The sequence below is a fragment of the Antechinus flavipes genome, chromosome 4 (assembly GCF_016432865.1).
Source record: "Antechinus flavipes isolate AdamAnt ecotype Samford, QLD, Australia chromosome 4, AdamAnt_v2, whole genome shotgun sequence".
NCBI classification, from domain to species: Eukaryota; Metazoa; Chordata; class Mammalia; order Dasyuromorphia; family Dasyuridae; genus Antechinus; species Antechinus flavipes.
In genome coordinates, this window is record NC_067401.1 from 8,805,496 (window position 1) to 8,818,091 (window position 12,596).

The window sequence follows — 12,596 nt, forward strand, 5'->3', positions numbered from 1 at the left end:
CTGACCTTTATCTTTTTGCCTTACAGTGCTCAACTAGTACCTTATTTCCCCATGACTCCTCAAAGATTAGGAATGGTGCTAACCTACCTAAGTAAACAGACACTCCCTTACTACCGGCTTACCTACTTGAAAAAGAGGAAATGTCTGCCTTCCCTCAAGTCTGATGATTTTGATTTAGTAAGAGTTGAATAATTATGTTTCTATCATATATCAGCCTTTCCACATAAACAACAAACCTGTCTCTTCTAGATCTTCTTGCTGATTCAAACTCTTGTTTTTGTTCCTGTATCCTAAGTATTACCTAATTCTAGAGTGACACTATTGCCATAGGATACCACAGGGATAATGGCTCCATACTTGTCCTTATCTCTCTGCCCTGAGTCTTCCATTCTTTGCTATGAGACCAATTTCCTTCCTATGATCCCAGCTCAGGCACTTGGATTTTCCAATGTCCTTCCCCTGTCACTTCCCACATACAGACAGTCTTAATCTCATCAAGTATATTTGTGCTCTTTTAGGCAGAAATTCTGCCCCCCCCCAAAAAAAAATGCTTTTGGAATCCCTATCAAAATTAATCCTAACTTTAAAAAAAAATTTTTTTTAACATCTGGAGAACATATTTAAGTACAACCAGTATTCCTTTCTTCTATAATTGGTCACTTTCTCCAAAGATTCTTATAAACTCCAATTTTCCAATCATTTTCCTTCTTTGATCATAACAAAATTCAGAATACAACAGGTTGTTTTTTGCTTCCTCTAGATTCTAAGAAAGCAAATGTCAGTAAGTCAAAACTAGCAGATTTTAGATAAATGAAACCATTGATTCTAAAGTTTGCTTATGTTCCAGTTTTATAGCCTACATTAAGATAGCAACCTTCTGAGCAGCTCATAGTTTTGCTCAATGGTTTCAGTCGTGTCCAATTCTTCATGTTCCAATTCATTTGGAATTTTCTTTGCAAAAATTACTGGAGTGATTTGCTACTGCTTTCTCTAGCTAATTTAACAAATGAGGAAAGTGAGGCAAACAGGATTAGGTGACTTGTCCAGAATCACTCAATTATTATCTGAAGCCATTTGAATGGAGCTTCTTGATTCCAGGTTCAGCATTCGATTCATTGTAACACCCCGATGTCCAATGTCTGTTTCTACAATTAGATCACAATTTTTTACTTTGTCCACACTCAAATGCTTTCTATTATTATTACATTCCAAGATTTATTTCTACACAGGTGTACATTATCCTGTAGTACATGCTTTAATATAAAAGGCAGTGAGTGCAATTAAATAAAAAAGAAAAGCAATGAAATAAGGCTGATCAGACCTAGGATCATTAGCTACATAATTCTGAGATGTGGAAGTCTTATGATCCAGTTTTCTCATAATTTCACGGGACTACTATGATGATAAAGCACCTTTGAAAAATGGCTTTCCAAAAAAAAAAAAAAGAAAGAAAGAAAAAGAAAAAGAAAAAAGAAAAATGGCTTTCCATTTCTAGTCTTATTACTCCTACTCTCTGGTCAATTCCTTTTAAATCAAACGTTGTCAGACTCTTATTGTATTCAAATTATGATTTCCATTCCACCAAACCTCAGTGATATCTATGAAATTATATCATTCCCCACTGTTCAAATTTAGCGCTACAATGGCATGCGCATGCAAATATATAATAAATACACACACACACACACACACACACACACACACAATTTGTTGCTGATTGCTAGATACTTTTCTCTCTTCCCCTCAAATTTCAGCTTCTCTTAATCACGTCTTTGATTCCCCTATTATACAGTATACAGTAACCTTCTTCAAAAGCAGAACCTTTTCCCATTCTAGATGCCTACAATTCTAGTCAAGAGTCAAAGAAATCAAGTCCTATGAATAGACAGTTCTCAGAAAAAGAAATCAAAACAATCAATAGTCATTTTACTTAGGCTCTAAATCACTAACAATTATTGTTGTTGATTCGCTCTACTTGTGTCCTATTCTTCATGACTCCATTTAGGAGCTTCTTAATAAAGATACTGGATTGGTTTGTCATTTCCTTCTCCAGCTTATTTCAAAAATGGGAACTGAGGCAAACTAGGCGAAGTGATTTGTCCAGGCTCATACAAGTATTAAATGTCTGAAGCTGGATTTGATCTCAGGTCCTCCTGACTCCAAGGCAGTACTTCTACTGTGCCACCTAGCTGCATTCACTAATGAATTAGAAATACAAATGAAACCAACTCAGAGGTACTGCCTCATTTATATCAGATTGGCTAATATGACAAATGCTGGGGGGGAGGGGGGAAGGGCACACTACATGAACAAAAGTATTTCTAATAGCTCTTTTTGTGGTGGCAAAGAATTGGAAATCAAGGGGAATGCTCATCAATTGGGGAATGTCTAAATAAGTTGTGATATATGTATGTTTTGGAATACTATTGTGCTTTAAAAAATACCAAGGTGGAGTAGATTCAGAAAAACTCAGGAAGACTCAGGAATTGATGCGAAGTAAAATGAAGACAACCAAGAAAATACTGTACATTGTAATAGCAACATTATAACATTGATCAACTGGAAAAGACTGGGCTACTGTAATCAAGAAAATTCCACATGTGAACTTTAGTGCAGACTGAGGACTATTTTCCTCCCATTTCTTTACTTTTCTTACTTAAAAAAAAATTTTTTGGGGGGGGGATAAGACTTCACATTCATAATAGGGACCACACCGCTTGCTTTTTCAATTAGGTGGAAGAGGGTCTGGACAGAAGGAATGATTTTGTTTAAAAACCTTTTTAATGAGGGAGAGAAGAGAGGGGAGAGAGCAACAGAGAGGAAAAGGAAGGAAAGAGAAGGAAGGATGAAAGAAAAGGAAGGAGGGAAGGAAAAAAAAGGAAAGAGGGAGAGAGACAGGCAGGCAAGAAAGAAGGAAGGAAGGAAGACAGGCAGCAAAGAAGGGATTCTCATTCATCCTATGTCCACCATGAACTTCTGCTACCATCAACATAATGAGATCTTAAGAGTACATTAGGAGCAATTTCTAATGACACATTAATCAATGAGAAGGAAGAAATAGGTATAAAACAGTTAACAGTAACTGTCTTAATGCTTTTTTTCCATATCATATCATGAATTTCATTCATGAAATTTACAAGGAATTTAATAAATGTTTATTGATTTGATTAAACCTCTGAGTAAAGTAAGAAAAACAATTCCAGAGACCCGAGGAAAACAAATAAGAAAGTTAAGTCTCTTGACATTGACACAATGCCACAGAAAATCCTTCATGGATCTTTGTTGTCACAAGTAAAGCAGAAGGGCATGAGGAAGACAATAGACATTAATTACACAAAAAACCAAAGTGGGATACTTAGTGTCATTCTATTTCTTCATTCAGGTAGCTAAATTTCTCTTCAAAGAATACTTGCTACTAAGTAAATATATACATGTTCATTTAACTCGATGCCTTCATATGCCAAAATACTAACAAAATTACAAAAGAGAGTCAAACACAGCATCAAATAGGAAAAAAGCAAAAAAATAAAGGTCACAAATTTGTCAAACTGCAAATTAAATTAATTGCTTTCTGTACAATTATTTCATGTTGCACTTTCAAGATGTCCCCACAGGAAAATATATTCCATCCGCCCTGCTGCCATGTATCTTGAGTGGCTGGGGAGTAGCAGACAATTCTAACAACATGGCCCTTCTTCCTAAAGGGGACCTGGGAGCCAGAGGCTGGTCAGGAAGCTAAGTCAGTTCAGAGAATACAAACTCTGCCAGGATCCTTAAAGGGAAGAGGATGCAGGGGAGAAGCCAAGGGTCCCCAGAAGAGTTTAAAAATGTAGAACAGGGAGTCAGGGTCTGCTCATGCCTCTAATTCTGGAGCAAGATTCCAGTTCAACTCCTCAGATTAGCCTCCAGGGAGCCTGGACTCTGATGGCTTCTGAGCAAAAATGTTATGAGGGTACTTGAGCAATTTTTTTTTTCCACTGAGGCAATCAGGGTTAAGTGACTTGCCTAGGGTCACACAGGAAGTATTAAGTGTCTGGTTTTGATTTGAACTCAGATCCTCCTGACTTCAGGGCCGGTGCTTTATCCACTTTATTATCCACTGTGCCATCTAGCTGCCTCCAAATCTTTGTATCCCGCTAACACAAGTTAAAAATCTTCACCTCCTTTTGTCTTGAGGGTGATTTTCCTCGAACATCTTCTTGCTAGTACATCATTATTTTGTTAATATAAAAGCTCACCTCGACCTCTAGAGGAACTTCGACCTCGAGGAGCCCCTACCGCTGTTCCTCCTCCTCGTCCTGTCAATCGTAGGACAGCGGCACTATTTACAGACATGGAAAAGTTTCTCTGCCAAGGAAAAAAAGTGCAATTTGGGTAAAAACAAAAATTACATGAAATTGACCTTTCCCTCAAAACATGTGTACACACACGCGCGCGTACACACAAATACAATCTAAAAGTAGAACAGCATAAGGACACTCATCGCTAATTTTGGCTAAGAATCAACATATAAACAATCGTTTACCCAAAGTTCTGTGTGGTATGGCATGTTGCCCAGGATGGTGCTGGGGTCCACGAGTCTCTACAAGCCTAAAACCACATCCATCTCTGCCCTCAGGAAGCCTGTCTCCAATGGGGCCCATTAAAGAGAGCACACAGGGTGTGCTGGGAGTGCCCCTCCTACAACAACCTCCTTGGAGAGGGAGGTACAACCATGTTCATACTATCCATATGTTACAGATGAGGAAACTGAGGTACCTGGAAGTTAAGTGCCATGTTTTTCCCTGCCAGAGACATCCTGATTCACAGTCAGTAAGGAGCAATCTATGACAGACTAAGACTTGAAGGAGTCTCTGAGCACAGTGCCTGGCACACAGATACTTAATAATAATTTTAAAATGCTTGTGGATTAAAGGGATCAAAGCATTTGGATGGTTGGAGAACACTCACTCCACACATGGAAAAGCGCGTGATTCAAGGACAGAAATGAGGGAAATGCTCTAGGTAGGAGGGCAGAAAGACAGTGCAGACACTGAGACTGCTCAGCTGGGCGGGCACTGGCCTTTACACAAAAGGGAAAGAGCCCAAATCAAGAACAGTTCTGTAAATACCCAACTCCTGTCTTTTCTCCATCCTAACCTGAGGAACGGGGAAATATTCTCAAGAGGCACGCATATGGGAAGGGTGAGAGACAAAGTGGCCCAGGCCCAAAGAGAGCTTCAGAAAGCCAAATTCCATCACCATTCTCTTCCCCTTAATAAGCAATTATCTATCCCAACCTTCTGAAACAGTACCAACAAACACAAAAAGTAAAGGATGAATGTGATATTTTAAGTAATTCTTCTTCCACAAAGTAAATAAGCTGAACCTCAACTTCTCCCCAGTTGGGGGATGGCAGGAGAATGACCATCTCCAGAATCTACAGTGAGGGGTAAGAATGCAAGGGAGATATCAAGACCAACACCACGCTTAAGTATGAAGGGGGATAGGAGAAGACAAACACAGGACTCAGACAAGGCAAACAGGAGAAAGACCATGCACAAAGTGGACCTAGTTAAAAAATTACTCATCCACTGACGAGATTTATGCAGCTCTAGCATTTGATTGGCAAGGTCTTTGAAGAAAGTACTTAGAAGTGTCCTATTTCTTTACACAGATGCATTCTGTCCACATAGTGTCCTATAAATATTTAGACAAGAAAGGCTAAGATATCCTCAAAATATTCAAAAGATAACATTTAAAGGAAATATAAGGAAGGCTGGTTTAAACTGATTTTATATCATTTTTAGGTTCAAGTATATTTTTATTTAAAAAAAAAAAAAGTGAAGAACATTTTACCAATACCTAAACTACTACTGGAATATAGGGAACAAAGGGAAAGCATCCCCCTCCAAAAAAATAAATAAATAAATAGCAAGAAAAAAAGAAAAAAAAAGTCAGAAATAATATTGACATAGTGAAGCAAATAGTATGTCTATGCCACCCTCTGGTAATTTTAACTCAGTGTGAAAGTTTTGGCTTTGGAAATGGCAATGAAAATCACAAACTAGAATCTCAGATTAAGATCACTTTTAACTAATTAAAAAAGTTAAACCAGAAATCTCAAAGCTTGCTTTTCATTCTGGACCTGCTGTAAACTAGCAAAGAGGGGCGCCCTTCTCTAAGTCTTAGTTTCTTTGTATCTTTTTTTTTTTAAAGTATTAATTTTATGCCCTAACATGTCAAAGATGTGTAGAAAGTATTACATATCCAAAAAAGTAATTATCCAAACACAGGTGAGATATGAAAAGCAACAGGTAAGATAAGAATACTCCTTGGTTACTAATTTAACTTCCAAAAAAAAAAAAAATCACATAAAAGGAGGAATATAAAGGAGCTAAATGCCAATTTATGAACTTTCCAGCTCAAGGAAACAAACAGCTAATGAAGCATAGTATCATTTATTTAATAAAAACACAGGAAAAGAGTATCATTTTCAAAGAAATATTTCTAACAAGAATCCAAGGAAGGACCCTTTCTAACCTTGATAACAAATGCAATACGATCTCTCTGGTGAAAATATAAATTTCACTTCACCTGAATTAAAATGCCTTATTTTCTACATTTCTCTTTTTGCAAACTCATTTGAATCTTAAATAACCTTAAAATGGAAATGGAAAAATACTGACAGGGATGAAGCAAACCTTCAAAATAGCATGAAAACACCAGGCCTGAGGCTAGCTTAAGCAGTCAAGTATCTTGGCGAGGCACAAACAACCATGAAAAATGATCTGACTCCCTTATTCATAGCTTCCCTGGCCCTGCCTAAGTTAATGGGTTGATAATATTCTGAAGTTCTAGTTTTATTTTTAATCCTAAATTAATAGAAGCTGAATATGGCTGAAAGCTATAGCAACACATAGGAGCATATAATCCTGGACATTTAATCTCTCTGGGTTTCAGTTTCCCCATGTATAAAGTGGAAATAATACATCTAAGTAATAAAATTCCTAATTGCTATATCCTAAAATTATTATAATGACCAAATCTCTGAAAGCTTACAGGTATGAGAAAAAACAGCAATTGTTGTTCTAAACAGAATTACTGGCACTTTTGTTCTGCTAGGATGGCAGTGTAGAAGGGCTCTGCCAGGAAGGATAGAAAGGCTTCCCATGCTGTCCTGGTACTGACTGCTTGCGCTACACCAGGGCTAGATGATTCAAGTTCTGAATTCTCCTCAAAGGCCAGTCACAAAAATTCCTGTCAACAGGGTACCCACACCAAGGAAATCAAATGTACTAAAGTAAAGCTCCTCCTGTCCCTCAAACCAAACCTAATTATGGAATTATGGCATCTAGCTATGATTTTGTGTTTAGGAGATAGAGAGATAGTTAAGAGAACCACAGAACCGGTGCAGGAAACAGCTCCTGAGAAGTTGTGCTTTATCGAGAACTCCCTTTACTCTTCTGTCCAAAGTGACCAGAAGGCTAAGCTGCATGCAACTCCCAATGCCCAAGCCCTGGGAGTCTCCCCACTGAGGCAAGAAGAAGGGGAGAGTCCTAAGCCCAGGAAAAATCTCCTCCTGATTAAAGCTGTGAGAACTCCAAGCCTATTTACAGGAAGAAATGGGGAAGGAATGCCAGGTAACTATTTGTGGCACTCCAAAAACTGTGTCCACTTCCAAACCACTAAATACCAAAAAAGTATTTGTGAATCTAAGGGAAATGAGAAAGCAGAGAGGTCAGTTTTCCCTGGTAGCTGGCTTGCAGTTCTCACAAATTCCACTAGATGGTACCCCTGAGGGCTCTCCCTAGCATGGAGCTCTTCTCTCCCTCCCCAGCCTCAGTGGAAAACTTCCCAGGATTTGAGGCAAAAAAACAAAAAACAAAAACAAAAATAAAAAAAATTTCAGATATTCAACTTATCTTAGATACTGGTACCTTAAGAATGGTCATCAAGAAGACAGTGACCTCAACAGGTAACATGGCAATAACATCTGACAATTAAGAAGGTTTGCCACGGAAAAAAACAATGGTCCTTCCTCAGTTGACATTTCAAGGGAATCATCCCAATGATTTTCCTTCAGCAAATTTCTTCTAGTTCCCTGACAAAACTGTCAACTCCTCAGAACTGGACCCTGGGATTTTCATTTTCTTTCTGCTTTATCAGGATCCTTTATTTATTTATTAACATATTCTAATGGTTTTTTAGCCTAGAATATACTCAACAGGATCTGTCATAGAAAAATGGATAAAAATTTACCTCAAATACAGGGTTTAGAACATTTTCCTCTCCATCAATCACAAGGGCTACAAACCCAGGGCATAACAACAGTAGCTGAGATATAAATCATACTTCCATTCTCCCATTTAATTCTCATAAAAAGCCTGTAAGGTAGATGAGACCATTGGAACTTCAATAAGAGACCATAAAGACCATTAAATAGTATACCTCTTTTTTAAATGAGGCCTTTAGTCCTAGGTCACATGGATAGCAGAACAGGCATTCAAAATTAAGTCTTCTGATTTCAAATCCAGCACTCTTCCTCTCCTGGGATAAGATATTCCCACTGTACAGAAAAGGAAACTGAGGCAAAGAAAGCTACCGATATGTCTATGTCACAAATCTATTAAATAACAGGTCTTGTGACTCCAAATCCAGGATCATAGCCATTTCGCATATAAAAGGACTCATCGCTGATAATCAAGCCTGCCAAATCACTTCTGAAAAATGCTACTTTTCCCCTGAGAAGTCTGGAAGAACTAGCCTATCTTGGAGCAATCACAGCATTGCCTTTGGCTCTTGAAGATTGTTAGAAAGTTTCATTTTCATTTGATACATGAGGCAACAAGCACTCAATGTACTGGTTATGTTTGGTCCTTGTTTTACCAGGAAAGATTCAATGGGTAGGAGCGAAAAGAGGTCTGTAGTCTTTTTTTGCTTTCTTCAAATGGTATTTATTTTTCTAAATACATGCAAAGATAGTTTTTGATACTCACCTTTGCAAAATCTTGCATTCCAAATTTTTCTCCATCCCTCCCCTCTCCAAGACAGCAAGTAACTCTATATAGGTTAAACAGTATTTCTAAAAATATTTCCCTATTTGTCATGCTGCATAAGAAAAATCAGATCAAAAGGGGGAAAACCATGAGAAAGGGGGGGAAAAGAAGCAAACAACCAACAATAAAAAGGTGAAAATACTCTGCTTGAGCCACATTTAGCCTCCATAGTTCTCTTTCTGGATGCAGATGGCACTTTCTATCCCAAGTCTATTAGAATTGCCTTGAATCAGGGAGTCTATATTCAAAAATAAGTCTAACTTAAAAATAAAAGGTTGTAATAAATTACATTTTAAGTCACTTGGGTCCACAATTAGTAATCATCATATATTCCCTGTTATGGGCCAGAACTCTGAAATAAGGATTTTTACAAGGTGTTAAGTCAGTGGAATTGATAAAGAAGACAATGGTTATCTAGTTTAGCATGGTGATTAATAGTTTTCTAAATTCATATGATTGATTTAATCTTACAATAAATAATGGTTTCCTAGTGATATGATGATTGGTTTATACTCATACAGAGCCTATAAGCTAGGAGCTCAAGCTCTCGGAGCAAAGGGGAGAGAGAGAGAGAGAGAGAGAGAGAGAGAGAGAGAGAGAGAGAGAGAGAGAGAGAGAGAGAGAGAGAGAGAGAGAGATTCATTTCCATCTTCATCAGCCTTGTGGTGGCTGGCCTGGCCTCCTGCACTTCACTGAAACCAAGACTCCCATAGGCCTCTAAAAAAGCTAGCTGAGCACCGGGGAAGGAGACAATAAAGACTTTTGGACTTTAACACCTGGCTATTCTTGTGGAGATTACTCAACTGAAAAGAAGGCTGCCCCAAAGACCTCCAGAAAACCAAATGGAACTAAGAACATTACAATTCCCTCCAAGTCATATCACTGCTTACTATGGACAAGCAAATAACCCTAATCCACACAGAAATCAGCAGCAAGGCAAGAGGCCCAGAGGCTTACTGATGTGCACCTGGTCCCCTAGGCAAAGTCAAAACTGCAAGGAGGAGCTGCTTGCTGGGGGGTTTGAAGTCTAGAATGCTTTTCCTCCTTGACATGTGGATCTTGCCCACTGCATCTGAAACAGTTTCTGCTTCATTTCACCGTCTATATGGAAAGAGGTATTTGTTCAGCTGTTTTTCAGCTGTGGCTGACACTTCCTGACCTCTTTTGGGGTTTTCCTGGCAAAGTTTCTGGAGTGCTTTGCCATTTCCTTCTCCAGCTCATCTGACAAATGATGAAACTGAGGCGAGCCGGGGGCAGTGATCCGGCCAGGCTCACTGAGCTGGTCGGTGTCTGAGTCAGCGTTTGAACTCTGGAGGAGCAGTCTTCCTGACTGGGGCCCACCACTCTATGCACTACGGCGCCCCCTAGTGGCTCAAGAAGACAGCCTGCAAAGCTTTCCAGCTACCCCAAAGCACTTGACAGATGGAATTTCTGAGCAGGATTCTCTCCCTTATTTGTTAAATGTGAACCAAATGGATACCCACCTGCTCTTCTTCTGTAAAAGGCACTAGTGCCAGTGGTGGCAGGGGCTCCTCCTGGAGAATAGGCAAAAATTCTTTATCCATAAGATCTGAGGGAATCTGGGGAAGCAAGCACACAGAAAATGATCACCAGTCACATGCTGCCCGCTCAGCAAGATCCTAGCGGCAGTTTCTCAGCTATTCAGTCTTTCCAATGCCCAGAGGTTTTCCCAGAGGCCTTTACTTTGCCATATGAATATCTCACCTTTTGTGAATTATATGAGGACAAAACTTGCCATTGACTTACTTTACTTTCTGCTCTATCCCCTTAGTATCTTAACTCGACAAAACAGTGTTATAAAAGTCTCTGAGCTCTACAGAACTGGAAGAAGGGACCATCAGCCCCTCCCTTCAGAAGGGAAGGGCGCTAACTGGGGGGGGGGGGGGGGGGGGAAGAGCAGTACATGTCCTATCAGGTCAATATCTATGCAGACGTGGAGAGTTAGGGGAAGACTTTAAGTGAGGGACGCCTGGCTGAATTTCTCTGTTTCTCTTCTTTTTACACGGGAAGGCTCACTGAGTAGGGAACAAGGAAGGGATAGATACCTGTAGATATGAATCTAACTTAGAAACAAAAGATATTAAAAATAAATGAAATTCTGAAACATAAAATGCCTGGATCCAAAATTAGCAATCTTCAATTAAGCTCTGAAAGTCACATCATTAAATGCAAAAAAGCAAATAACCACACAGATAACAGTAGTTATGTGCCCAGTTGGATGGAAAAGCTAAGTCTACTTCAATTGTAGGCTGTTTGTATTATGGACAGGAGCCTAAGTAATATGTGACAGTCACTTAGCTCTCTCAGTCTCGGTCTGCTCATCAGTACAAAGGAATGAAAGAGAGGGCAGTTGGGAGGTTCCAAGAAATACCTGGTATAAAGCGCTGTGGGCCTCAAACTACCACATGCCAGTTTTTGCTGCTGGTGCATCTGACCAGAGCTGGTAGTCATAATACTCAGCCAGAGAAGGAAGGCCCCCTTGTCAAAGCTCCTGACACCTGTCTCTGTGACTGCAGGGCCACAAGCTGCTTAAGAGGGGACCCCTCAGAGGAGCAAAGAGTCAATGACGACCAGGGTCCAGGGGAAAATGTCACCTGAAAAAGGAAGCAGCCTGTGGGGCTGTGGGCAGGGATTAAGGGCACTGAAAAGCCGAATTTCCCTTTCCCAGTTCTCCTGCTACCAGCGTACAGTGGTAGCTGATGAAAAAGAAGGGGAAAAAAAGCTGTCAGGGAATGTATGCAAAAAGCCTGTTTTCCAATGTTCTGGACAGAGTCCTTCACTCATAGCACTCTCAAATTCACAGACCATCGCAGAGAGGTTTGGGTTCTCCCCTTTATTTTACAGGCTGCATTAAATAATAACAACAATAGTAACAACAATAACAATAATAATATTACCTTGTTATCCTTTAGAAAAAGTGCTAACATTTCCTCTCGCCCATAGCGATAGTCTGCTAATTTATACTTCGGCAATGCTGGAGAAAGAGGTGGGGACGTCACACTGCCACCACTGGACAGAGCTCGAAGCCTGAGGGAAGGTGCAAATGGGAAGGAAGACAATCAGTGGACACACACATCCTAAGCCCAACATGCCCCTCCTCGGCATGGCCATCAGCTCCATGACCAATGGCCTTTGTCCTCGGGGTGGTGTTTGACGCTGTTGACCACTTCCACCTCGAGCCTTTTAGGGACAATGTTCCATCTCTCAGGGCTCCTCCAAACACCTGGCTGCCATCTCCTTGTTGTCCCAGGGTCCCTAGCCTGCCCTTTAACAGAGACCAACAGCCAAGACCAGTAATGTCTAGATGTGCCAGAGGTATGGCAAATTCATTCTTTCTTCCCCACCCTCCAAATGTTTCCCCACTCCTGTCAAGGTAGCCACCATCCCTGACTGTCTACCCTATGCTCTCACATCATCTCCTCCCAATCAGACCCCCTTGCTGTGTATCTCACTCTTCTCTACAGCTGACACTGTTCCCCAAACACAGTTCTATCCCCATCATTATCCTGGGGAGCATAAAGGGGCTTATGCTGTCCC

General features: G+C 40.0%; 1 protein-coding gene across 1 annotated transcript in view; it reads right to left on the reverse strand.

Moving 5' to 3' along the window:
* The window catches only part of GIGYF2 (GRB10 interacting GYF protein 2), a 137,961-nt gene that overhangs the window by 74,060 nt on the left and 51,305 nt on the right, over positions 1–12,596 (reverse strand). The window contains 3 exon segments of the mRNA XM_051999328.1: positions 4,239–4,347; positions 10,523–10,618; positions 11,957–12,086. Of these exon segments, the coding sequence (XP_051855288.1) occupies positions 4,239–4,347; positions 10,523–10,618; positions 11,957–12,086 (335 nt within the window).